This window comes from Atractosteus spatula, chromosome 5, assembly GCF_055471065.1.
Source record: "Atractosteus spatula isolate fAtrSpa1 chromosome 5, fAtrSpa1.hap1, whole genome shotgun sequence".
Lineage (NCBI taxonomy): Eukaryota > Metazoa > Chordata > Actinopteri > Semionotiformes > Lepisosteidae > Atractosteus > Atractosteus spatula.
Genome location: NC_142710.1, coordinates 47,845,869 through 47,873,374, shown reverse-complemented (window position 1 = coordinate 47,873,374; position 27,506 = coordinate 47,845,869). Strand labels below are relative to the sequence as shown.

At 37.6% G+C, this 27,506-nt stretch overlaps 1 protein-coding gene across 3 annotated transcripts in view; it reads right to left on the bottom strand.

Moving 5' to 3' along the window:
• Positions 1 to 27,506, bottom strand: part of atxn7 (ataxin 7) — a 58,908-nt gene that overhangs the window by 8,153 nt on the left and 23,249 nt on the right. For 2 of the 3 annotated variants that reach the window (XM_088917868.1, XM_088917867.1), the window contains 6 exons: positions 21,588 to 21,692; positions 5,426 to 5,705; positions 3,264 to 3,526; positions 2,922 to 3,004; positions 1,506 to 1,756; positions 362 to 560 (listed from right to left, as the gene is read on the bottom strand). In XM_088917868.1, coding sequence (XP_088773994.1) covers positions 362 to 560; positions 1,506 to 1,756; positions 2,922 to 3,004; positions 3,264 to 3,526; positions 5,426 to 5,705; positions 21,588 to 21,692 — 1,181 coding nt within the window. Of the gene's footprint in view, positions 1 to 361; positions 561 to 1,505; positions 1,757 to 2,921; positions 3,005 to 3,263; positions 3,527 to 5,425; positions 5,706 to 9,017; positions 9,194 to 21,587; positions 21,693 to 27,506 lie in introns of those variants that run through there. The other variant, XM_088917869.1, reaches the window with a different exon arrangement.

The following is a 27,506-nucleotide window of genomic DNA, read 5'->3' as shown; positions in this document are numbered from 1 at the left end:
AATAAGTTTGAGTTTTTGAAAGATTTAAAAAAAATAACATGGTGAATACAGAAACTACTATACGATGAGTTACAGTACAAATGAAAGGAGACAATTTAGTTCAAAATGCCTGTTAATGTCTAATTGACATGAACTCATCCAGTCAAATTTTGAAAGAAGTCAGCATGTCGGCCAAAAAAATGGCTGGGTAGCTTGTTCTAGACAGCCACAACCCTGAATTAATTGCTAGTCAGAAAAATATTCCAGAACTCAAACCAGAAACCAGTACTGAATGTAACCCCAAATGTTTTAAATACATTTCAAGCTTCTTCTTTTCTGTAAACCTATGTGAAAACAGTTGCGAAGAAGACGGCAAGCTTACAGCTGCTGGTCGTGGGTGATAACATGAATAGTGGCAATCCAGTTTGTCCACAGTGTCTTCCTTCTCCTCATTCTCCCCCTCATCGCTGGAGAGCCGGGACGCTGTCTCAGCTGCTGGTGTGGAGTGGTGGGGAGACTCATGGACTGACGCAGGGTCACTGGAGACATTCCCAACAGGGTGCGTGGAGTAAATATTGGGTCTGCATAGGCAAATGTTCCCAATTAGTTTACAAAACCACTCTTTTAATAAAAATATATTCAGGCTTACCTGAAAATAAAGTCAAACATCTGAAACATCCTATAGAAATCATAAACCTTTGAAACAAACACTAAATCACACAATGTGAAGATTGCACCAGTTAAACATCTTTATATCATAAAAGCATACAGAAGCTATACAGAAGTCTAGAGAAGGGCCACAAGACTCATTTCTTGTATAAAGAATACATATTGAAGGGATGTTAGAGAAGAGTAATGACTGACAGTTTGCAAGGCAATGTGGTTTATAGCATGAAGACATAGCTGGAAATAAAATTCAGGTTTATGCTGCTGCTAGACAACACTTTTTTTCACTGAGTTACCACTGCATCGAATAGATATTTGAGGTACACTATGAAGATGAAAACAGAGATCTTTCAAAGCTAAGCCTTGTGTGACAATCACTTAGTGCACAAGAAAATGTAGATCTCTGAAGGGCTAAATTGTATACATGTATTTTACACATTATAAAAATTTTAAATGGTATGAGTATACATCTATCTTTTGACGTTTCATCTTTTAACAGATACATTCATTTTATTAAGTGTTGTCCTCAGATACTTTTTTTCTTGCTTTAAAATTCCAAAGCTGTTTTTAATAGATCTGTGCAAGCTACACCTAGTGAAAAGTGAAGAGACAAATTTCAATCACCTATAAAGTAATGAGAAATTTCTAAATCTCTCTCTTGCATGCAGTGAAGAGAAAGGCTTTCATTGTAAATGAGAAATTAAAGTGAAAGTGGATCCATGCCAAAATGGGCACTGAAAAAGTGTTCCACAGCAGCACTTGGCTCTATTGACCCTTAAAATAATTAAGAAGCTGGCTACAGAGTAATTAAGGGTAAATACCATTTTCAAAAACAACTGAGTAGTGTAAAAAACACTCACCGTGGAAGACTAGGATTGTGAGGTTTAGCTTTACTTGGTGCTGAAGGCTTGGACTCGGCGGGGTTGTTTCCGTGAGAAATTTGGTGTGTTTCCTGGGGGGGGTGAGGTTCCCTGAGAGGGGTGGTTTGCTGAGAACACTCCGAGTTCCGATGTAGCTCTTTTTCCCTGGTTTTACTTTTGTGCTCAGCTAATAAAGCGTCAAAGCGCTTTCTTCGACCCAGTACTGCTCTACGCTGGCTTAAGGAATGTGTCTGAGGAAAGAGGAAAATTGCACTTAACCATCTGCATTATTGGAAACAATCCATACTCAGCTTCTAAAGGGATGTTATTCATTTTAAATACACCTTTTCCCCCCAATCCCTAGTTTTTATGTACCATACCGCTCTGTTTTAAATTTTAATAAGACCACAGACTGACAGTTTTTATATTTTTCAAAGCTACAAGTATTCTTTTTCCCTTCCTCTGAAAAGGAAAGGCCCTCTGAAAACTGCACTGCCAGGCCTCCTGCATCCTCTTCACAATACAAATCCCATAGTAGAGCTCTGCATGGGACTACTGTCTCTATCTGATTCTGCTACCGCTAATATTTGTACCATGGACGTCTGGCTTTGACAAGAAAACCAAGTCTCACATTGCCCTGCAATACCTTCTTCACTCAGTTTTTAATATAAGAATATTTGTTATTGCATTATTGTAGGCATATCTAATCAAAAAGCATATGAAACTACTAATTAGGCAATATGTAATATTTTAATTAACTAATGTAGATTAAAACATTCAGTTTTATCGGCCCTTTAAAGCTCTCAAAAAGGCCTCTGTGGTAATGCGTTATGTAAAAGCCTGTAAATTGAAAAAAAAATCTTTCAATTAGTTTAAGTTACCATGAATAAAAAGCATTTCTCTGGCAGATTCACATGGATTCTGCCATGTGCACAGCAGCACTCACACACTGTACTGAAATGTAGCGTGTGCGTTACATCACAGAAGTTCTAGCTGTATGGCAGCTGTACTGGCAGATTAAGGAAACTGCTTCTTTGCTGTGTGCTATCAGTGCGCCTTTTCTAAATTAAGTGTATTCTCAGTACTTAATCAGCATATATATGAAAAATAACAGTCCAGATTCACTGTTACTTAACCACCCATAGTTAAATTATCCCACAACCGCCTGCAACAGACAAAATGTCTCGCGCCCACAGCAATAAGGTTGGGTCTCACAAGATCCCAATCCCACTGCAGGGCTCTACTTTATAACGCCACCACTAGAGGTACAGCAATAATCACAGCTGGTACAACAGAGATTTGAACTTAGTCTCTCAACTAAAACGCCCAACATACTTTCCAAGAAGGTATTGTTTGAGCCCCTGAGGACACCCTTCTGCCTGTAAAAGAATTTAAAATTAAGACATCTCTACTAACCTTGCATGTCAAAGATCTTGTGCATGGCTTCCGTGTTGTTAGATCCAGAACCCCACAGTGGAAATCAGGGTTAAACTCACGCTCTGATAAGAAGTAAAACAACATCATTACAAGATCTTAAGGACTCTACCTCTGTAGTGACCACCATTATTAATATTTAACAGAATATGCCTCACAGAAATATGACAATTACTCATGTTAAAGCTGTCACTATTGACATGTATGCTTGCAATTAATGTTAAATGAGGTCACACTTCTGAAAGCTACAAACAAAATATTAAGAAAAAACCCTCCCTTTACAGTGTAAAGTAGTAGAATCTGGCAAACGGAGGTGTTACTCACCCGACAGTCTTTTGTGCAACTGCCTCTTGTTACTGATATTACTGTCATCTTGCTTCTTGTCAGGCGTTGAGAGAAGACCTTTCCCATTGGGAATTTGTCCAGGAGACAGCAGGGGTGGCTTTGGTATTGAGGGACAGTTAAGGCCTGGCTTTATTGAGGAGCTCACAGTGGTAGAAGAGGTGGGACCCGGAACAGGTTTTAACGATGCACCGTCTACTCTTGCGTTTAGAGGCATCTTTTCCACTTTCACAGAAGGAGTCATGCTAAACAGAAAATGAAACAAAATTCATGTTTTTGAAGGATCACTAAGGTTGAAGTAATTATTTGGATTAGGAAACAACAATCACATAATCACAACAAATTTAGAAACAGTCATGTTTTCCCCAACGCTCTCCCATCAACCTTATCGGGCGTCAACCACCTCCCTCCCCAACAATACAGGTCCCAAGAATTCCCCTCAGAAAACAGTATTTAGGGATGCAGTCACCCCACACTCCAGGCGTGTGGACCTGTACAGTGGATTGCTCCATATGTATTCCAGCAAAGGAGAGTACAGTTTTAAAAGAAGCAGCTCAACCTTTTTAGGAATGATCTTGTCTGTACATTCTTTCACTGGGCTATTTTACTTTAACAGCAAAACAGGATGCACAAAATTATTCATCCATCCAGGGGACAATCCCACCTTGCTCCCCGTTTCCATGTTCCTGATATCAGGAATAAGATAAAATTTTCTGATCACCCCATCATCTCATACCGCCGACCACCTAATCTGCGTAACCTTCTTGTTCACAGCTCCCTTGACTGCCCTCAGCAACCATCCACACTGGGCACTTTCCCAACAGAGCTCGCTGTACCACCTGCAAATACATATCTAACACCACACTCATTCAAGGCCCCTCAGGACAATTCTGGATCACTCAGATGACATCTTGTACCTCCAGCAACCTTATTTACTGTATCTCTTCCAGTAAATGCCCAGCCATTTACATTTGGGAAACAGGGAGGAGACTCAGAGGCCGCTTTAGAGAACATGTTAGGGCTGTGAAGATTAAAGATCTCTCCAAGCCTATTGTTTCTCATTTCACCTCTGATGCCCATGATCACATCTCTCCATCTGTGTTCTCAAAGCTGGTTTTTCTTACTCAAAACACCAGAAAGACTACAGTAACTAAAATGATACTGCTGCTAGGATCACGCCTTTCCCCTTCTCTCAACGACAGACTAATTTTCTTCTAAATTCTCTCTATTCATTGTAGGTTTCATTTCACAACTCTCTTCACTTATCCTGACTTCACACTTCCTGTTTGGCCACTGTCTGTCCCCTGCTCCCGCCTCTCGCTCCTCCTCTCTTCCAGCTTTTGTTCCCCTATGCTACATTACCTTTGCTTACTGCCCTGTCTTTCTCACACCTGAAGAAGGCTCCATGACCGAAACGTTGTGTTTTCTTTCTTCTCTTTTCAGCATGGAATAAACCTATTACTTGTTCCTTTGCAGCCTACGAATGCTGATCCAGCTACCAACCTGAACTAAGATAAGATAAGATCACTTTATTGGCCATATACAATTTCTTGTATAAGGAATTTGTCTTTTCACTTACTCCAACTTGCTCTCCATGAGACACACAGACAGGGAGAGAAGCTTGGGGTCAGAGCACATTGTCAGCCATTTATACGGTGCCCCTGGAGCAGTTGGGGTTAAAGGTCTTGCTCAGGGGCCCAATGGACTAGGATTCCCCTGCTGGCCGTGGGATACACCTTTACAGCCACAGGCACAGATCCTTAGCCACAGAGCCACCCCACCGCCCCTGGCATTGGATGCCTTGGCTGTAATATTAAACACTATGATGATTGCCGCATCTCAAGGATTTTTAGTTAAAACAACGCACAGCGCCATCAATATCCATGTGTGGAGAGGCAGCACTGCCATTATCTTGCAACATTTTATTCAATTTGCTTACTTTAGTACATTAATTGATACTAACGGACAAATCTGGACCTTTCTCCAAGAATCACAGGGCAATTAGATTGTATGCGAAGCAGCTGTACTGCAGCCGGAAAGGCACCACAAAGAAGAGATTAAATGAACAGTAAATTTAACAAGTCACCCAGTGCATTACATCCATCTATGCCGAGTCGAGTGCGAGTACACAAACCAGCACTTACATTTTGTCATGAGGCACCTTGCTGTATGGCATGTGCATGGGCCTGTTGTTCCCGCTGATGCTGGGCAGCTTTTCTTTGGCCGGTTTCAGGATTTTGGAGTTGGAGGAGGCGCCATTGCCACTGGACGAGCGGCCGCTGCTGCCGCTACCGCTACCACTGCTGCCGCCGCCCCCCCCTCCGCCGCCGCTCTTGTTGTTTTTCGATGACGGCGTTGACAGCGGAAAGGCGGAGAGAGATGTCGAAGCTGGGGGGGGTTTGCTGGATGAGCCGTGTCGTCTTTCTGTGGACCGAAGCAAACCGGGATAAGACGAGACGGCAAGAGACCAGCTGCTCTCGTGTGTGAGGTCCCCCCTCAACAGGTATCATCTTCCCTCTCCAGTTGGACCACAAAGAAACATGGACAACCTGAGAACACTTCCCTTTAAAGTCTGAATTTAGAAACTGTTCAAACTGTTATTGTATGAACCGAAATGCTTCCAATGCAAAGTTAGTTTTCAAAGCAGCACAGAACATCAATGAAAGTAACATGGTCACCATAGAAGCTCTTGTATTTGATTACACTAAACATATTACGTAAAATGAACTATTCATTAATTTACTGAGGGCATTTGTCACAGGAGAAAACACCACATTTTGTTGGTTGCTTGCATATTGAATGGCAATACAACAGTGGCATCAGCATCAGGTTGTCATTAAATTTCCCCTGAAAGTGTTTTTTTCCATTAAAACAGTAATGCATATACAAGGTAACTGACTAATCATCTCCATTGGTTTGAAAGCAAATTGTCATTTTCAGTCCTAGAACATAAGAAAGGTTACAAATGAGAGGAGGCTATGTGGTCTATCTAGCCAGTTTAGTGGTTAGGTTTTAACTGATCCAAGGAAGGCTTCTTGAAAGAAGCCAGTGTATGAGCTTCAGCAGCACAGCTGGATAACTTGTTCCATACTCCCACAACCCTATGGGTAAAAAAGTGCTTCTTCAATGCATGTCCATGATGTCCTGAATATCTTTATTCCTTTTAAAGTTTTCTTGATCTACTACTGGGATAGCCCCCAGTGCAAAAGTAGCCACAGATGAACAGCAGCCTATTGAAGCGAGCTGCAAACAATGAACATGGGACCAGAGACATCCTCCTTATTCATTTACACAAGACAGCCATTGTAAATTGTGAAATAAACTACATCACCACTGTAATACACAGAAGCACTGTAATACACAGAGTAAATCTTTAATGCAGTTAAGGATTTACTCTAATGTCTTTCTTCATTCTAGAAAACAGCACTTGAGGATGCTATTCTACATGGTTTAAACTCAAATAGAAAAAAGATGTTTCCTACCGAAAGTGTTCCTAGAATTTTTGGTCTGGAGATAATTAGGTTTCTTTACCCATTTAAAACAGACAATGAATGCAATAAAAAATAGGTGCAGTAACATACAACCACAAACAAAATGTTGTCAAAAGACAGCTGAAAAACTGTATTGATTACTTTGTACATCTTTAAAGATGGGTACATTAAATAAGTCACTAGACTCTACACTATTCTTCCAGCATGACTTCGCTTTGGCTATTGCCAAATGTCTTTAAATAGTAACAGTGTAAGAATTTCACTGTAGCCTCTGTATACTATATAAAGGGTATTAGGCTAATGATGCCTGTGATTCTTCCAGGACAACTCATAATTTAAAAGACCCACATGACGCAGTCAAGTAAAATCAAAATGCTGCTACAGTTGGCAAATAAGAGTTAAAACTTGTTAAGTATTTTCATATTGGTCAACAATAATTACAGCCTGTAAAGCACACAAAGATTTCAGCAATTTTTTATGCAACTTGCTGAATCAGATTTAAACATTAATGTGGTATTGCTGCATCCTCTCTTCATCCTGACACCAAAAAGCATCTGGAAGTGTTGCAAACCTGAAGAGTGTCATTTAAGGACTCAGAGGTTAGAATATAGGAAGACAAATATTTATATTCAATAAAAATAAAAAGGAGGTGGCCTTGTATTAGTTCAGTTAGAAAAACCTTGTTGATCAGAACTCATTAGCTGACAAAGTTTAAATGTTTAAACTAAACCCAATCTGTGATTTGTCGTGTGAATTTACGACTGAACCCTCTGAAAGAGCTGCAGAAGAAGACAACATAATTCATAGAGACAGCAAAATCACTACTTTCTTAAACCTTATAGGTGCACTTGGTCTGTAAACAAATAGCGATGCAGGCTAGAAAAGACTTTTAAATGCTATAGTTCCCAGGAGAAGCATTACGCTAAAATATTTGCTGTTTATTGCTTTGGACCTATTTTCCAAAAATATAGCAAAGAATAATCTATATGTTTAACGTTTCTAACCATTTTATGCTATCAAGTCCACCAAAAGGTATACATAAAACCTTTTAGAAACTTATTATAGAACAAGAGTTTGATCTTAAAAAAATAATCACACAAGTTTTTTTTGAAGAAACTGAATTCCCATGAACTCGACATTTGGTTCTACAACTATTATTTAGGAATAATGCATAGAATGTTTTAGCTGTTTTTAAGTGGGTGACATTTACACTAAGTGAAAGGAAAGTCTTTTTGGATTCATTGCATTATAAAACAAGTCGAGTCAGCCTATTGTCAAACTACAAGAAAAATGTTTTTGTAAACAATCTATAACGAAAATAATTACATTCTCTAATGTATTCAAATATTTTACACAACTGACAAAAACATTATTTTATGTCTAATACAATGCATGTTAAATATGGTTAAAAGAAATCTGAAAAGTTTTGATTGGTCATAAACCTGCTTAAATCCAAGTTTATCTGCTCTTCTTAGAGCATCTTTATTTTAAAAAGGCTATGCAAACAAGGATTGCTGATGAGAAAAGTGTCTCTAGATTACTGCTACCTCCTATTCATATCAACATAAGTCAGATTTTGTCAAAGTCAGATATGCTATAAAAAGGATTAAGGCCTAAATGCTATACATCTCCCTAACCAAAGTTACCAACAGCATAATTGCTGGATCCGTTCTCATATTTTTAAAATGTGTGGCGCTGACCTATAACTAAAGAGGAAATTCAACAGCTTGAAAGCGAGCCTTCCTCTATAAACAGCGTTTCCTGTGACACTGAAACCACAGTTACCACAAATAAAAGCAAACTACTTAAAATACAATATGAAAGGAAAAAAAGATACAAGTATCCGGTCAGAAATTAGTACAGGTAAACATTCACAATTATCTTTCAATGCCATTAGCTGCTTTTTATTTTTACTATTTTATATATCGTGGGCGTTTACCTCCTGCAACACTCAGCATTTTTTCATAGAGTTCACAGCAAACTCAACTCCCATCTGTCTTTGAACTTTGGCCAAAAACACTCAAATGACATTTCAGAATGGCTTATGTGGGCCGATCGCAGCAGTTAATCCCTCATTTTGAGATTATCCACACAGGCCAGCTAACAACAACTTCTTCCGCAATCAGCAACTGCATCCCAGGCATGGTGGCAAGCAAACTTCTTGCAAGGAAAATAAAAAAGAGGCAAGCAGCAAAGTCCAACTGTCATTCTGTGCTGCGGTAAGTTAATGTACAACTCTACTAACCTTCTGCAAACTCCATGCAGTTCTGGGCTCCCTGCCAGCCCTCGTCTCTGAAAAAAAGACTGCAGAAGAGAACTCGCCTTCTGCCTACGGCCCTGTGCAAAGTGAGGCCGCTCCACAAAGCCTTTTCGTTCCTTCTAGTTTCACATTATTTGCGTGCGCCTTTTTGCTTACTTTCTACTTGAGTCTAGTATCATTAGCGATCTCAGCTCACAGACTCCATCTTTGGTTTTATGTATGCTACTAAAAAGTGCACTTGAGTCACAAAGGTCCTGGCAGATAAATAGAAAAACAGAGGGAGGAGTCTAATTTTATCTAATATGGTCATACCAGAAGTCCCTCTTTATGCAAATGAATCCTTCTTTTTCAGAGAAAGCCTGGCAGAGATTCAGCAGGCTGCACTCAAAACAATCTTCAATGTTTGAGCCCCAATCAACAATGACCTAATCATTCCTGAACATTGCAGAATTCAAAGAAAAAGTAAAACTTTGCTATTTAATGTGTACTTATTTTTTGTGTTCTCTTTAACATGATAATGTTCAACTTTTCATTTTTACTGTATTACCTTATACAAAAAGTGATCAGGCTTGCAGGAGACATTTTACAGGAATTGGATTGGCATTAGCTGTAACTGTAAAGAGAACCTGCATGGAAATATTAGCCTCTAAAAGAAAATGTATATATTGTATATAAAACACTGTGAAAACATTTGGATTAGTTTTAATTGAATATTACGTGAATGCAATCTGACATTTTTCAACAAGATATCTTCTAGTATACTACTGTCATGGTCAAAAGGTGTTTATAAAAATGTTGCCTGGTGTGCCACTGCATTGTTATTATTTTACACTGTTTAGTGAAATGTGAAATTAAAAAGTCAGTATTTTAAATATATTAAAATAATCCAAATATCTTCACACTATATACACAATACACTATTGTATTTCTGTATTTGTGGGGACTTTCCCCCCCTTTTCACTCCTCTTCATTTACAAGTCCTGACATCCTAATAATACAACCTCAACAGATTGAAAATAGACCCACAACATTTTGGCACTTTCAGATTCAATAAAATCCATCCTTATTGGCAAACCACTTTGGTTTGTCAGGAGGTAATATTTTTGTGAAGTCAGTTTCTCAACAGCTGAATGAGGCGAACCGAGGACAGAGGTTTTTAAGCGAACCTTGGGGATGCCTTCATTCAGATGTGAGTCAACAGAGGCCAATTATATATTATACATAAAAATCCATAAATATCATGCAAAAGGTAATTTAACTCAGACTTCCAAAAATGTTCCACCCTCTTTGTATTAAAACGATATTTGATCTAGGAAAAACTGCAATAGTAACAAAATAAAAAAAACAGTTCCTGCTAAAAAGGGAGAGCAAAAACACTGTTGTCACTTGTTTTTGAAGAAATAAAAACAAGGAGCATTCTAGCAGTGAAACCTGACAAGCTCAGCGTAGAACTCAGGTTCCAAATCCACTTGTTTCCTAGGATTTACTTTTTGCCACATTAAAAAGGAGCACATCTGAGTACCGTTCTTCAAGAACAGTACTTACTGAGAAGCCCTGCATCGGAGTGCACATTCATGGCATGCAGAAAAACTCACTTGTGCATAGAGACTAGCAGACTTTGCATGCAGAGTACAATTTCATCAATATATCTGACAAACTCTGCACTTGATGGATACACTTCAAACAATGTAATCTCTATAAATCAGTTTGAGTTCTTGTTTGTTTTTCTCACATGCCAGTATCTTAAAGACAGGTTAGACTGGCAGCAGATTCAGAATATTTGCTATATCCTTGCCCAAAAGAGTGCTCTTGCTGCTTGTGTCAACAACCTGTGTATACAGAGTACAGGGTGCTATTATCTTTCACTAACACCTTGTCGGGCATTTGTATTTAGCAGCTGAGAGTAATCAAAAGCTACACTGAAAGCTACACTGAAAACTGAAATGACATTTTCATTTTGAAAGAATTCAAATGGAATTGGACATGTCTTCTTACTATTTTCTCTCAAATTATTTTTTTATGTTTTGAAAAGGGTGTGCACAGCCCACTCAAACGCCAAAATTACCTTCAGTAATATGACTCCCACATGTTCCAATTCAAACAGCAGGTTTCATTTCATGGAAGTTATTCTCATTGACTCTTTCCTTATTAACAAAATAAAAGCCTGCAAAAAGCAGTCCTGGAGCTTTTCCAAGTAAAACATTTCTCGATATTGCATTTTTGGTTCCTTTGAGTTTGATGTTTAATATTTTAAAAAATATCTTTTTAAAGTACACTGCTGGATTCGCACTCAAAAATTAAAACAGAGTTACATATGTCTTAACTGTGAATATTATTAGGCCTAAATGGAACCAAGACTTGGGGCAGCACAGTAGTCAGCATGGATGCTATCCGCATGGAGTATATATGTTCTCCCTGGCTTCTGAGAAAATTGGCCCTGTTGCATTTGTGTCTGTGTGTGCCCCATGATGGACAGGCATCCTGTACAGGATGTATCTTGCTTTGTGCCTTCTGTGTACCAGGACAGAATCTGTGTCCTTTACAACACTGTATTGGATAAAGCATTTAGACGGAACCAAGACTTTTCATTATAGTAGTTCAAGTGGCTGTGTCAGCATGCATAGGCTGCAAAGGAACAAGTAAAGGTGTATTCCATGCTCAAAAGAGAAGAAAAGAAACAATGTTTCAGCTGTGGAGCCATCTTCTCTTTTCAGCATGGAATAAACCTTTACTTGTTCCTTTTCATTATAGCCCTTTAAACTGCTGGGTGACAATTTCAGCAAGCTCCTTTACCTTTTAAACCCGTTACCTGTTCCTTTGCAGCCTACGCATGCTGATGCAGCTACCTACTTGAACTCTTTTACCTTTTATATTTTATATAAATGACGTACCAAAAAAACTCATTGCACATTTTAATATTAATCAGAAAAGTACTGGTAGTGGACAAAAAATGGAAAGACCAATGTAAAAGACACTGACCCACAAGTGTTCCCAGTACAGCCTATAGACACTGTGGAATAAAGTCTATAAGCATTCCTCTGCAGCAGGGATGTGGCATCATTATTCCACAAGTTAGTCAATCAATTAATACCCAGTTGATAGAGTTGGAAAACACTGTGTCCTGAATATCCCATAAATAATCTGATGGTCAGGTCTGGTTAATAAAAAGATCATGTGTTAGACTAATATGGACTAATAAGGAGATAGGCTGCCATTTGCCTTCAGAACAGCTTTAAACCTTCTCAAATACTATAGAAAGTTTTGAACTGTTTCTAGTGGGATAATGGACCATTCTTCACTGCTCTTTGCGTGATGAAAAGTGTGGAATCTACTACACACTACATTCCAAAACCTCCCATAAAGGTTCAATGATGTCTGACTGGAAATGAGGTTCGACTTCATCCTGGTGTTCATGAAACTACCCTTAAATGTGTTTAGCGATGTGTATAGGGGTGTTATCAGCTTGGAATGTGGAAGCATCTAAAGGAAACTATGCATCATAGGGTGCATCTAATCACTTAAAATGTCTTTGTATTCCTTGGCCGTAATTTTACCATGCAGAGTAATAATCAGATCCATTGACTCCCACTGCCCACGGCTACCCATACTATAACAGATCCACCGCCAGTGTTCCTTGGCTTTCTCCAAACAAACTTAACCATGTAGAAAAACAGAATAAAAGATGACTCAACAGAGCATATTACTTGCACCCAATCAGACGTCCAGATTTTGTCCTCATTACACCAGGCAACGTATTGCTACATATTGACCTTGGTTATAAGGTTAAAGGACATCCCTACCATAAATATCAGCTTTGTGACGCTTACAATGTACGTTTTTGTTGAAACTTGTCACAGAGGTGTAGATTGAGTTCTAACATTTTAGAGCTTCTATATTCTTTGTCAATAAATTCTTTTTTTTTAAATATCCAGTTTTCCTTAAAATTTGCACTGATAACATACAACTCCATGATTCAGCTCTGCTTTGCATCCAGCTGTACACCCTATACTCGTATGATGGGCATAATTTTTATTAAACTCTGTCCAAAATGAGCTTGCAATTCATGCTCATTGTACTGCAATTTAATAACTGTTGTTGCCCACCATATGTCATGAAAATATAGACAAGAAACTATTTTCAGTTCTTTGTCCACTTGATTATTTTTTGCTTTACAATATTGTCATCTGCTGTATCTCTTTAAAGAGCTCAATGGCAAACTGTAGCAAAGGGAACCATAGCAATCAAAGATTACTTAGAACTAATGTCTCAGTTACATCACACTACTTAATATTTCTCTATACATCTTTTTATAGCTGTTTTAAGAGCTTATAGCATTGCAATGCATATGATATGTAAGTAGCCCTGGATGAAGACATCACAAAACAAAATATATTTCTCTGTAGTGTGCTTCCATGGTCTTACCTAATCACTGTCTGCACACTGATGTCAAAGAATGAGTAGATTTTACAATGAACGCACGTACTTTCAACCACAATAGGAAAAAAAGAGCATCATTAAAATAATCTATGACTCACAAAAACATTAATAGATCATATAAAGGAGTCCATTTTCGTACTCCCACTAACAAAAACCTGATAATATACTATAAAGGGGAATAACTACATGAAAGGCTGTAAAAGACAGCCCTTCACTTATTACAGACATGACATCTTTCTACTAATGACTTCTAAAAATAACTGTGTACATATCTAAATCTACTAATGACTTCTAAAAATACTTGTGTACAAAGACAAACCAAAGCTTAGCCAATTGTAAATGAACGGTTTGGTGAATTATGCACTTTGCATAATCATGTGTGACTATCCATAAATACAGTCAAAAGGACCTGTTACATTCAAATGATCATCAGTATGGTCACTGGTAAGCTGCAGTAAAACAGTCCTTTGATTTCAGAAGCAAAAGAAGCATATTTATGCAGATAACTGAAGAGTACTAATAGATTTATGTTAACACTTTAATAGTTTAAGGATGTAGACAATCTGTACTGAAACATTTGTAAACATCTTAGTATTCACTATCATTAGGTTTGGACTAATTCACTTAAAAGTACTTAGAATTGACTTTCTTATAAAGGAGACTAGTAACTTGATTAGGTTTCAACACTTACCAATCCACAACACTGTACAGCCGTTGACATAAGTATTGGTATCTAGATCTCTAGCAAATAAAATGAGCTGTAGAAATAGCTATACAGATCATGTCACTTTTATTAATTTACTATAATTTTTTTACTACCCCTCACTGAATTGAATAATTGTCCAATAAACCTAGAAAAGATCGTAATGTAGGAGTTAAGACCCCTTCTGATGAGACATCCAACAGAGGTCCTGATTACATGAGTATCAAAGATTCCAGGGTGCGTCTTGTAAAAGTAGGGGTGTTAACCTAGATGTCCAGATTTCCCCTTTAGTTCAACTGGTGAAGTAACTTCTCTCTTTGACCTGACCTGTTGTGCAGTGGAGCTACCGGCACAGAATGGCTGCTGCACATCACAAAAGTAGGTGCTGCACTTTGGTTCCAAAGAATGCAAACACACCCGCATATGCAAAAACTCTCTGGGAACCGTTGTGATGATAAGTATTATACAAATCTAAGGAACTATTAATAGTTATTAGCACTGCTGGAGATGGAGGCTGACAATACTTTTGTGATCAGATCTAACTATTAGTTATTAGTTACAGTAGAAATCATTATGAAATGTGTATACTGTAGAAGTATAGTTTTAAAAAGTATTTATCAATTTGAAATTAATTTTGGATTACCTGTATTGTCTTTGACTTGTACAGCACCTTGAGACCAATATGTACTATGAAATCCGCTATATAAAACAGGGGTTATATTTCTGGGTAGGTTATTTTCTGTAATTAAATTTAAAGAAAACAATAATAGTATATCACTTAACACATTGAAATGATTTTTTCTCCCTTCAATAACACACTTACATTTCTCATTTACAAAAGCATTCACCCCTCCGAGCCAATACTTACTACATGTCTGTATGAGCTTTGCACATTTAGATTGTGGAATTTTTGCCCATTCTTCAATGCAAATTTGCTTCAACTCTGCCAAATTAAATGCGTCGGTGGACAGCAATTTTTAGGTCATACCACAGATTTTCAATTGGATTCAAGTCTGGGCTCTCGCTGGGTCATTCCAGAATACTAACCTTCTTTTTTTCAAGCCATTCCTTGATAGTTTTTGCTGTGTGCTTTGGGTCATTGTCCTGCTGGAAAATGAATCTTTGCCTAGGTTCTCCCCAAGGATTTGCCTGTATTTGGCTCCATCCATGTTGCCCTTGATGGCAACAAACTTTCCAGTTCCTGGAACTGGAAAAGTGCTGTAGCTGGCCTCTTGGTCACTTCTCTGACAATTGCCCTTCTTGTCCAGTTGCTCAATTTGGTAGGACGGCCTGATCTTAGTAGTGTCTGGGTTGTGCCATGTCTTTTCCATTTTGTTACAATGGAGTTCACGGTGCTCCTAGGAGGGTTCAAAGCTTTGCCAATCTTTTTATAGCCTTCTCTAGCTTTTTTCCTCCTAACAACTTCATCTCGGAAGTTCCACGGGCAGCTCCTTGGTCTTCATGACAGCAGGACTGATCTGATCTACTGTTTTAGTTGTGAGACCTCACAAAGTCAGTGATATTTATTGTGCAATCAAGCAACTGAACACAGGTGGATTTGAAATGAACACAGGTGCACCTTGTTAATGTATTTGGTGTGATAACTCTTTAGATAATTGAATACCACACCCAATTTAGGTTGTTAAAACAAAGGGGGTGAATACTTATCAATTAAGTAATTTTCAGATTTTTATTTTTAATATAATTCTGAAGACATCTAAATACTTTATTTCATTTCAACATTATAGAGAATTACTTCTACAGGAGTGGAAAAAAATCCCATTTAAATATGCTTTAATTTTACTTCGCAACACAGCAGAACGAGAAATATTCAATGGGGGTGAATACTTTCTGAAGGCACTGTAGATTGTGTGGATAACATTTGTACATTCCTGAGGTAAAAAATAAAGAGCACATAAGTAACTCTTCTTTCTTACCAGAATGCAATTTGAACCTCAATTACACTGAAAATCCTTGCTTTCCATAATGCAGAAGAACAAGCTCATAATACTCAAGTGCTTACCCACTCAGAAGACTTTTGTAAACTGCTGGTAAAAACAATCCTTATGGTAAGCACACATTAAGTCAAAATGGGGTTACAAGAAAAAATGATTTCTTCACATAAAACACACAGTAAATATTTTCATTACATTAAATATTTAAAAAACCATCAACATACCCTTCTCAAGTAAATCAATTACACAATAATATTTCTCAATTTTTATAACTGCAAAAAGGTATCTTAGAAAGGGTAACAAAGCATTATTTGTAGAAATGGCATGAAACAGGACTGATTAAACTTCTTTTTAAGTAAGATTCTGATGGTATAATGTGAATGGCAATTTCCTGAATATGCAAGACACAGTATATTGTTCAAAACATTGACAATATTCATTCTTACAATTTGCTCAGCTTAATGTGGAGCAACATTATATTCCCCAGATAATTTCCAGCACCTCTGCCTGTTCTAGAACATGCCAATAGATGTCACCACTGTACTAAATTCACTCATCCCCTCGTGCGGACATTTTTCATATAACAAGACATGAGGTTTTCAGCTACAACACTACATTTTTGCATACTTTTTTCATATTAAACTTACATTGGATAACAGTAACTAAAGCTCCTTATATGGTAACTATTATAACCTACTAAACTGCTCAGTTAAAGTGAATCACTTGAAAACTAATGTGTTTCAGTTGCACTGTGGCATAGTGGTTAATATTGCAGCCTCACAGAGTTGGAGCCCTGGGTTTAGTCCCTTGTCTGGGGTGCTACCTGCATGGAGTTTGAATGTTCTCACCACATTTTAAGATAAGATCAACTTTGTTTCCTAAGGGAAAATATTTATGGGCACGCAGTGCTTCTGTACATTTGAATACAAATGTTTCTCAATACATCTGAATATGAGGCAACAATGTTTCAGCTGTGGAGCCTTCATACCCGAAGAGGGCTCCATAGCCGAAATGTTGCATTTTCTTTCTTCTCTTTTCAGCATGGAATAAACCTGTTACTTGTTCCTTTGCATCATACGCATGCTGATGCAGCTACCCACCTGAATGTGATGTATACAATATATGGCTTTCCTTTGGGTGCTCCAGTTTCCTTCCATAGCCTAAAAGCATACAGGTAGAATTTTCTGGGAAAATTGGCCCTAGGTATGAGTGAGTGCGTGTCTATGCTAATGTCTGCCCTGCAATAGACTCGCGTCTGATTCTGGCTATAATCTGCCTTGCGCCTGTTGCTGGCCAAGATACTCCCAACTCCCCCTGTGACCCTGAATGGCAGAAAATGTATGGATAGATGTTTCAGCTTGCATTTTTTCAAGAAACCACTTTTAAAAACTAAGCCCTTTTCTACTCATTTAGCCTTGATATGTATGAGATTATTCCCCCCAGGAAAACAATTTTTAAATCAATTCAGATGTTTCCTTTGAAATTAAATTTCTAGCATAACTGAAGAAATATATAAAAAAACCTAAACTGAATTTTGCATTTACACTTTTTGACATTTCCAATTTAGTCAAGTCCTTGGAAGTTCACATTCCACATACGCCTCTGAGGAAGAAGCAAAATCGCTCCATTCAGCACTAGAACAGCAGCTGGGGTTAAGGAAAAGAACTGTGAACAGAAGCTTGAAGACTCCAGTACTCTTGACTGTATGAAGGTGCCTTTCTTGTCTGAGAATCATATGGGAATCAGCCTCTTGACATGTGGAAAGAGACGATCCAGGTAACACTGGTCTGTTGCTCAAGTTTATTCTACATTTCTATTCACAGTAGAGGGAATACAACTTAACTTCTCCAGCAGAGGAAAAGAACCATGAATTGCTAAAACTTTGATTTGTACCATATGTAATTTCCAAAAATCTCTCTAAAATATTTGTTTTTAATATTTAATCCATGTATTCTTAATCATATGCACTTGAGAAAAAGCAAACAGAGTCCCTGGTTATTGTTTTGAAGAGCTAACTACAGGTTATTTTAGGGATAGATAATTCTAACTACTAAATCTCTTTGGATAAAGGGATCAGACAAAATAAAAATTAAAATTAATTTTCAAAGTTTCTACAAAGCACTTTTTAGGTAGCCACACAATTCCTGGGTACACTTCCAGGTTGGGGAACCAGTGTGGATGTTGCATGGTCTCCCTGCTTGTGTCAGTTCCTATCAGGTACTACAGTTTCCTCCCACATCCCAAAGCAAAAATGAATTTCTTTAATTCTCTGAACCCTGGTCTTAAGAGAGTAGACTAAGCATTGAGTAGAAAAAGAGTAGACTAGACTCCAGTAAAGCTGGGTACTAAGATGCCCCAAATTTTTCATATACAAGGAACATATATTTTGAACTTTAATTCTTGCAGAAAAAAACAGGCCTGAGTGGCTGCTCTAAACTGTCCAGTTCTCATAGGAACAAGTAATAGGTGTCACACTTGAAGAAGGCTCCACGGCCGAAACGTTGAGTTTTCTCTCTTCTCTTTTCAGCATGGAATAAACCTATTACTTGTTACTTTGCAGGCTACGCATGCTGACGCAGCTGCCCACCTGAATTATTTCAAAGACGACAAATTAAGAGCAACATTAGAAGCCATTCTAATCCTGATCTGCATGATCCAGGAAGTATTTCATTTATAACTGAAATTCATAGTTAATCTAGGGAAATATCTGCTATACCAAGCTTACTGTGTGAGCAGTTAATTTTTTTTTTTCTTATTAGAGTGCACCAGTTCTCATAGAACTGGGGCTCTTTCAGGAATTGAAAAAACTACCTCCATGATCCAAATGACCTTCTGTAATTTGTAACCATTGTGATGTTTAATGTTTTTTTAAAGATGTGCTTTAAACATGACATTTTTAAAAATTGAAAAATGATAAAGTTGAGAAATGTCAGGAGGCTATTTGGCCTTACCTACCTCATTTGGTTATTAGTGGCTAATTGATACTAGGGAACAAGTAACAGGTTTATTCCATGCTGAAACGAGAAGAGAGAAAACAACATTTTGGCTGTGAAGCCTTCTTCAGGTGTGACACAAGGCTCAGCAGCTTATTCCAGACTCCTTTATGTAAAAGTGCCGCCTCAGATCAACGACTTGCGTTTCATTTTAGTTCATGAAGACGAAACACGCACAGAAATAATCCACGATGACAATGACGTTGACTAAATTGCTTTGTAATTTTGTTTGAATGAAGCTAGACGAAACGAAAAAGACCTTTTGACTACAGCTCATACTGAAATTAATTTCGTCACGAGGTTCACAATTTGCTTACTAATTTACATCTGATAAATAGCAGGCTTGCTGTAATGGGTATAATCCCAGGGCTGTGACCATATGTGGACTGCGTGGTGCCTCAGGGTTACTAACGTGCGAGAATCGCAAGTGGCGTTTTCTCTCTGCTTTTGTTTTCTAACTGTCCCTCTTTTCCAGGAAATCTTTTCCACACCTCATGTCATGAATTCCTATTGTGTTAATTGAGTTTATATAAACAATAAAATGCACATGCTGTGCTAATTAGATTAAATATTAAAACTAAAACACCTTGCTTAAAAAAGAAAAGCTGTGGAGATGCAAGAAATGCTTGTGATACTACATGCTTTCAGCTGCCAAGAAAAAGATCTGGAGACCAGCAGCACTTTTTATAGGCTGAGGAAACCAGGTAAAGCTATTGTAAAACATTACTGAAGATAATCAGAGCGTGGCTACATTATGAGTTGAAGAAGTGCAACAAATTTTAAGCGCCATATGAGTTGCAGGACTCAGATGCTTTCTCATTAAGACATCTGTTTTTACATGGTAGCTAGTCAAGAAATTAACTATAAATTAACTACAAAACTAAGCAAGAACAAAATTTTTTACAGTTTTCACATTAGGAAGTTTTTTTTTTGTCTTGGCTAAGATTAATGTATAAGATGTTACTTCTTCTTCAATGTGAGATCTGGTCAAACGCTATGCATGTGTCGGAAAAGATGTTTTTTTAAATTACATATGGTTTGTTTATGTCACTGGGTGTTTAGCTAACCAAGGAATATCGTAGAGCAAACATCTTAAAGCATGTGCAGGCATTCCTCTTATTTCTTCAGAAGAATAAGTGTGGAGTGAAATTGCTGTGATGACTTCAAGCACAGGCCTGTCATTTTGTCGGCATGATACTAGCACTACATCTTTAGCACTTAGACAACTCTTATACTATGGTAGCTTTTCAACTGAAACTAATGGCATCAAAAGGATTTATTAATATTATCTCAGTAAGTTAAAAAAAGTATATGTTACTTGTTCTGTCCAGTGGTAATATTCTTATGTAACTTGTGCAGTAATTCCCCTATAGTTATTGCAGATTCAGTATTGGCAGAAACCTCTATTGAATAAATTCATAATATTGCTTTGAAACTTTGAAAAAAAGTCACTTTGAAAAATAACAAAAAACCTTGAAGTACAGATTTATTATTAACAGTGCCAAAATAGAAAAACAGACGTTTCGGCTGTGGAGCCTTCTTTGGGTGCGTTAACTTGACTAGACTAAATTTAAAACGGGTGACTAGAAAGTGACTATGACTAATAGACACTTTAGTCAACTTGACTGAGATTATGACAAAATCAAAACTGATGACTAAATGAACACTGTTTGTGTCCCGCACACCATTTAAAATAACATCAATATAAACACCTGTATGTTTTATCTATAGCTTCTTTAAACTGTTTAATAGCAAGTTAATTTGACACTATACTGTATGTACTGCAACAAAAGCTCTGAACATGTCACATGGGTTCAAGCACAACATATCCCAAATTCACACAACTGCACATCTAAACTGTTCTTTTTTACAGAAGTTCAAAAGACACGTCTTGGAAATTTAAATTCACAAGATTTTCCATCTCATTCACCGCAATAATGCAATTATTATGTGTTGGGCATTCTTCAAGCAGGAACGTCCTGGTCAGTCATTGTGAAGTGTTTCAGATGTCCCAAACATCATTAGTGACCATCTGGGATATTCCAATCCATAATGAGGTACATTTAGGATAGTCAAGAGTAACAACGTCAGAACAAGACAGGTGGATCAGGGTCAAGCACATCCACAGTCACCTTGAGGGGGAAGCTGTTAACAGCCAAGATACTATCTGACAACCAAAGAATCCATCTGCAAAGAGCAAGGCCTCACAAACATGTCATTCATGGATGACTTTAGGAAGTGGCTTTACACCCTCTGAGTGACTTTTAGAGAACCAAAATGAACAACTTGAAGACTCAGATGACTGAGTAATGCACAGTGTTCTAGGAATTATTCATCATATATATAGTTATTTTATTGTACATTTTATACCTTAGCAATACACCACACTGCCATAGTTTCTTTTTGGTGGACAGCCGATACATCAAACAATTATAAAGAGTAAATTCCTTGAAAAACACTGACTTACCATAGTGTGCTTGAAATGCCTGTGGCTTGACAACCTGACTGCAATGGTTACACATCACCAAGTAAAAATCATCTTGAGCAGGACACTGACCAAAAATAGGCATATCTGAAAAAGATAAGACAGTTTCAGAAAAACAGGACAGTCTTTTTACAAACACAAATGACATACTGGAACTAAATATTTAAATACACATTTCTGGAAGGCATTAAGTGAGTGGTAGCTGGCGCACCTTGGTCAGGCAAAAATGAGTTTCACCATATGTCTTTCAGAAACTGGATTACTTTTATATTGGCTGAAATGTACTCAAGTTCATAGAATTTTTCAAAAAATGGGTATCATTGTATGAATAACCATTTAAGAGTACCTGCTTGCTATTAACAAGCCAGACTGTAACTGGTCTATATGCACTGTGACATCAGCTGGTGCAGAGTGGCTCAGCTGGTTTCAAAACAGTGTGGGCAGCATGAGGCTTGGGACTCGGTTGCCTCCCACCATTACAATAAGCTGTTGCCATATACCGTTCAGTTCCTCAGGAAACTGACTAATGTCGTTAGAATATAATATTAAATTTTATGTGCATGAGGTATATTCTTTTCTACAAGATTATTACTTTCTTCAGAGAGGCATGCCCCTCACCAACAGCAGCCACAAGGGACAGCTCTCTGGCAGTGGACTAGTGACCAAGCCTGAGTCTATCATAGAGCACAACCTGTGCTAGAGAGTTATGCAGGTGAGCATCTTTACTCTCATGCGTCGCGTGAGAGGCCAGGTGATCCACATGAGAGGCCTCTTACTCCTTCCTGTTGAAGACCTTTTGGCATTTCATTTCTGAATGAAATACAGTATACCTGGGATGTTCAACATTGCATTATTTTGTCATAATTAAAAGGCTTAAATACATGAAAATTGATTTTCATAGATTTCCAGGGGTGTGCAGAGAAGGAAAAAAAAGCAAAACACATTTGTGTATTATTTTAAAGACACCCGAAGAAGGCTCCACAGCCAAAATGTTGTGTTTTCTTTCTTCTCTTTTCAGCATGGAATAAACCTATTACCTGTTCCTTTGCAGCCTACGCATGCTGATGCGGCTACCCACCTGAATTATTTCAAAGACGACAAATTAAGAGCAACATTAAAAGCCACTCCAGTCTTGATCTGCATGATCCAGGAAGTATTTCGTTTACAATTCAAACTCATAGTTAATCTAGGAAAATATCTGCTATTCCAACCTTACCGTGTGAGCAGGTGAATATTTTTTTTTCTTATTAGAGTTTGACATGGAGCAACATGGTGGCACACTGGTAATCATTACTGCCTCGCAACACTGGGGCCCTGGGTACAATTCCTGGGGTACTATCTGCATGGTGTTTGCATGTTCTCCCTGGGTTTGTGTGGGTTTCCTCCAGATGCTCCAGTGTCCTCCAGTCGTACTGGTAGGTTACCTGGCTTCTAGGAAAATTGGCCCTGGTGTGAGTGTGTGCATGCTTGTGTCTTTGTGTGTCTTGCACTGGACTAACAATAGGGTGGCTCCCAATATTGGATAAAGTGGTTTAGAAAATGGATGAGATGGGTGGATGGGGTTAAGGTCTCCCGTTATTTAGGTAACTACAAAGACTTCACATTGAGTAAAATTAATATGACTTAATATAGAGCTGCAAGGCATTTATTATTGTACTTGTAAATGTTTTTAATCTCATCCAGAATATATGTTACAATAAAATGTTCTGTAAATATAACCATCTAAAATGAACATTACACTATCACATTTGAATGTTACAATTTTCCCGATTTTTTTCCCTCAAGGAAACATTTGTTAAAACCACACTCCACCAACATTGAGTTTTACAGTTGTAACATATCAGGATTGCATCACCTTCAACAAAAAAAAAAGCCTGAAGCACAATTTACACACCGAAAGCTCTTAAATATTTACAAGACTAAAATCGTGAAACATGAATTGTAACTACTGCATTATAAAGTTCATTGTAGCTTTGCATTTCAAAAACATTCTCTCCTTATTAAATTAATAACTCAGCTTCAGAGTTAAGTTCTGCTACTGGTAAATTGCTGAAAATTGTAAATGGTAAATAATCCCAATAATGTCCAAAACACAATTTAAAAGTGCACAATAAACTGCACCTTTCTAGGTATCCCAGGCTATTTAATGAAAACTGTACATAAACTTCATTGTACATAAGCAATACAGGTTAATTACAGTTCAAAGTCAGGAAGTCAGTCATTGCTATAGTCAATTAACTGGCCCACTGCCCAGTCTCATAAGTGGTACATAAAACTGGATACAAAAAAAGCTATATAGTTTCTAGTTTTATAGTTAAAACATGCATTTAACAGCCTCCTAGTGTGGAATATGAATTTACATAGAGGAAACTAACAGGACTAAAAACATCATTCCTGAAATAATCGGAGCAAGCAAATCAAATTAAAATCCATGGTGGGAAAATCAGAAGATGATTAAAATGTTCCCTAAGGTATCTGTGATCACACTGGGCCTGCTACAAATGTTGCTATATGTTGATGGCACCAACCCTGACCAACAATCCCCTAGTATTTATTGTTAACTCTTGGATACCTGGAGCCAAATGTCCGCTTCTGAACTACTGTTCTTCACGTGACCAGCAATGTACTCATATCTACATGAGCATGCCATTCAAGTCTGATATCACTACATTGCTACAGGTTGGAACAGGTTTATGGGTGTTTGTAGATACACATGTAGAATATGATATTACAATGTACTACTGGCCAATGTAGAGGTAAGTTTATCTAGTTTCTAATTCGAACCCCACTGACAGTGACTTTCTGTCTCACACCCACAGTCTTTACTGAGCCTGTGTGTGCTGTCTCACTGGGATAAGAAGACAATTCAAAGTCCCACTGAGAGTGAGCAGCAGTCTTTCATTCACAGGTGTCTAAATTTCTTTGGATAAAAGTGTTTGCTATGACTACTTATTTAAATGTTATACTACACTACTGATGAACAATGGATGCACTGGAACTGTTCTTCTTCATCAGCTACACAGAAGACATCAACCAAACACCAAACACTTTTCCGGATAGAATAAGGTATTCTAAAAAACATCATCACAGGCAAAGCTATTAAGTTCCCCAATTAAGAAGTGATCAAGTAAGACTTCTCTACAGAATAAATATGACCTTGTTTTAAAGCCAGTTATTGTGAAAGCTGTCTTTCACAGTTATCTGGTTATTTTATTACTTATTTAAACATGAAAATAGTGCACTGAACAATTCTTAAATCAAACACAAATCTGTTTCACCTTTTCATTAAATAATGGACCAATAACATATAAAAGGAGCTCCATTATACCAATGATAACAGTCCATAATATTAATTCTCCAGAACTGCTTTTGTTAACTCTTCTGATGTTTCCTGTCTAAATAGTTAATGGTAATACCCCCCTGTCAAAAACACATTACAAAAGTTTACATTGAGTTTTATTCAGAAAATTGTTCCTCAAGCAACTTTGAAACAGTTTCTTTTATGTGCAAAACTGCTCAACCTCACACTGGCAACCCACTGAAGCTAAGCAGGTGTGAGCTTGGTCAGTACCTGGATGGGAGACCTCCTGGGAAAAACTAAGGTTGCTGCTGGAAGAGGTGTTGGGCCAGCAGGGGGCGCTCACCCTGTGGTCTATGTGGGTCCTAATACCCCAGTATAGCGACGGGGACACTATACTGTAAACAGGTGCCATCCTTTGGATGAGATGGAAAACCAAGGTCCTGACTCTCTGTGGTCATTAAAAATCCCAGGGCGTTTCTCGAAAAGAGTAGGGGTGTAACCCCGGCGTCCTGGCCAAATTTCCCATTGGCTCTTACCAATCATGGCCTCCTAATAGTCTCCATCTATGAGTTGGCTTCATTACTCTGCTCTCCTCCCCACTGAGAGCTGATGTGTGGTGAGCGTTCTGGCGCACTATGGCTGCCGTCGCCATAGTTATGCTACACATTGGTGGTGGTGGAGGGGAGACCCCATTACCTGCAAAGCACTTTGAGTGGAGTGTCCAGAAAAGCACTGTAAGTGTAAGCAATTATTATTATTATTTTCACTCAGTGGCTGGAATATGTGGGCCTGGCATTTAATTACATAAGAGACTGGATAAATCTTGTATACAATTTTTTTTATTTGTGAGTAATTAGTATGTCACCTAGTAGCTCATAGTACATACAGGCTACTTTGCAGTGTCACTGTCAATGTAATTCAATTCCTTTCCTCTGACAGGTCTTAAGTAGTTAAATTTAGTATTCCAAGGTACATCATCCATAGGTCTAGTAAATAACTACTGGACACCATTTGCTCCTTAATTTTGGAGAGCAACTGTATAAACATTCTTGTTTCAGAGTTCATAATTTTAAAATGATTTATTTTATTTCATGTGAAGACATTTACATTTGACAGTACCTTTATCCTCTCTGCAGAGCCCACCATACTGTAACTACAATGCTTTATAGCATTTTCTTGCTTTAGTTGCTTTCAACAGGTAATTGTCATTTATATGTAAAATAGGTTATTAACATTTAATGTTGAATTATATACACTTAATGTTCAACCAAGTATAGCCTATACACTATGATTCACTTAAGTAACACTTCAAATCAATATTAAAACAGACATTTTATCTAAGAACCAATTGTGTACCTATAATGGTATATAGAGAAAAAAGTATTCACTATTGTTTTTTAACAATAAACAAGGGTATGCAAAACGTAATGAAGGCAGAAGAGTTTGTCAGAAAAACTGCACCACACATCTTAAAAAGGACAAAACAAAACCACTACAAATGTTAAATATATGCATCTGTTGTAGTCCAAGATTTTCAGAACAGAAGAATAACTGCATCTATGACACGACTAAAGAAAACAATTTTTAAAACTTTATACCTGTGAAGAAAAAAGAACTTAACCCAGGCTATAAAATAAGTCCAGTTTTTGTAAATGCCTTTAGCCTTGGTGAATATTGCTGACTTGACATTTAAAGTGTGTATGGTGTTACTTATGAAAAATAAGAGTAATATCAATGTTTGAAAAACTGGAAATCTCAAAATATGTAAATATGATCAAATTTGTGTAATCCTGAAACAGAAATTGCAGACCTGAACATGGTTTATTACATGAAAGTCTTAAGGCATGAAATATATACGATTGCATGTATTAATGTGAATACTCACATTACTCATGAGTAATCATGAGGACCCAAGTAAAAATTAGTCCAGCCCTACCTGAATGTTGGCATAACAAAATGTGCATTTGAATGAACAGTTTCTGTTCTATTTTGGAGGTCCAAAATGTACCTTCAGTAACTCTAATCCCTGTTACTGTTGTAAAATAAAAATACACAAAAATAAAATCTGTCATTTTCCAGAAAAGCCTCTCGAGCCAGGATACAATCATTTCATGACCTACAATGTGCTGGCTGTTTTACAGTAATGAATGAGTCTCAGCTTGCTTTGTGCAAGGCAGTATTCTCAACGGTACTGGCTCTAGAGTTCAGCAATAAAACAAGTACAAAAAAGAGGTGCACTAAAAGTCAGTTTTGTAACAAGAAAAATTAAAATGAAACATACTGTACGTGGGACTCAAAACATCAACCAAACTCAAGTGCAGTAAAAATACATAAGTTGCAGTGCTGTGATTAGGGCTCTGGACTTGTAACGGAAAGGTTGTGAGCTTGAATCTAAAGTTGGACCTTAATGTTTTTCCTTGAGTAAAGAAGGTACAAATGTAGGTCACTCTTGAGAAAGGCCAATTAATTAAAAACTTGATGAACTTCAGCTTTTGAGAACCTTATATCATAGCAGGCTGGCAATATTATCTGTTTCAAACCTCGGTGGTAGTGTGACAAAGTTACTTTAGCTTTGACTGATTTCAACATAAATTGGTACG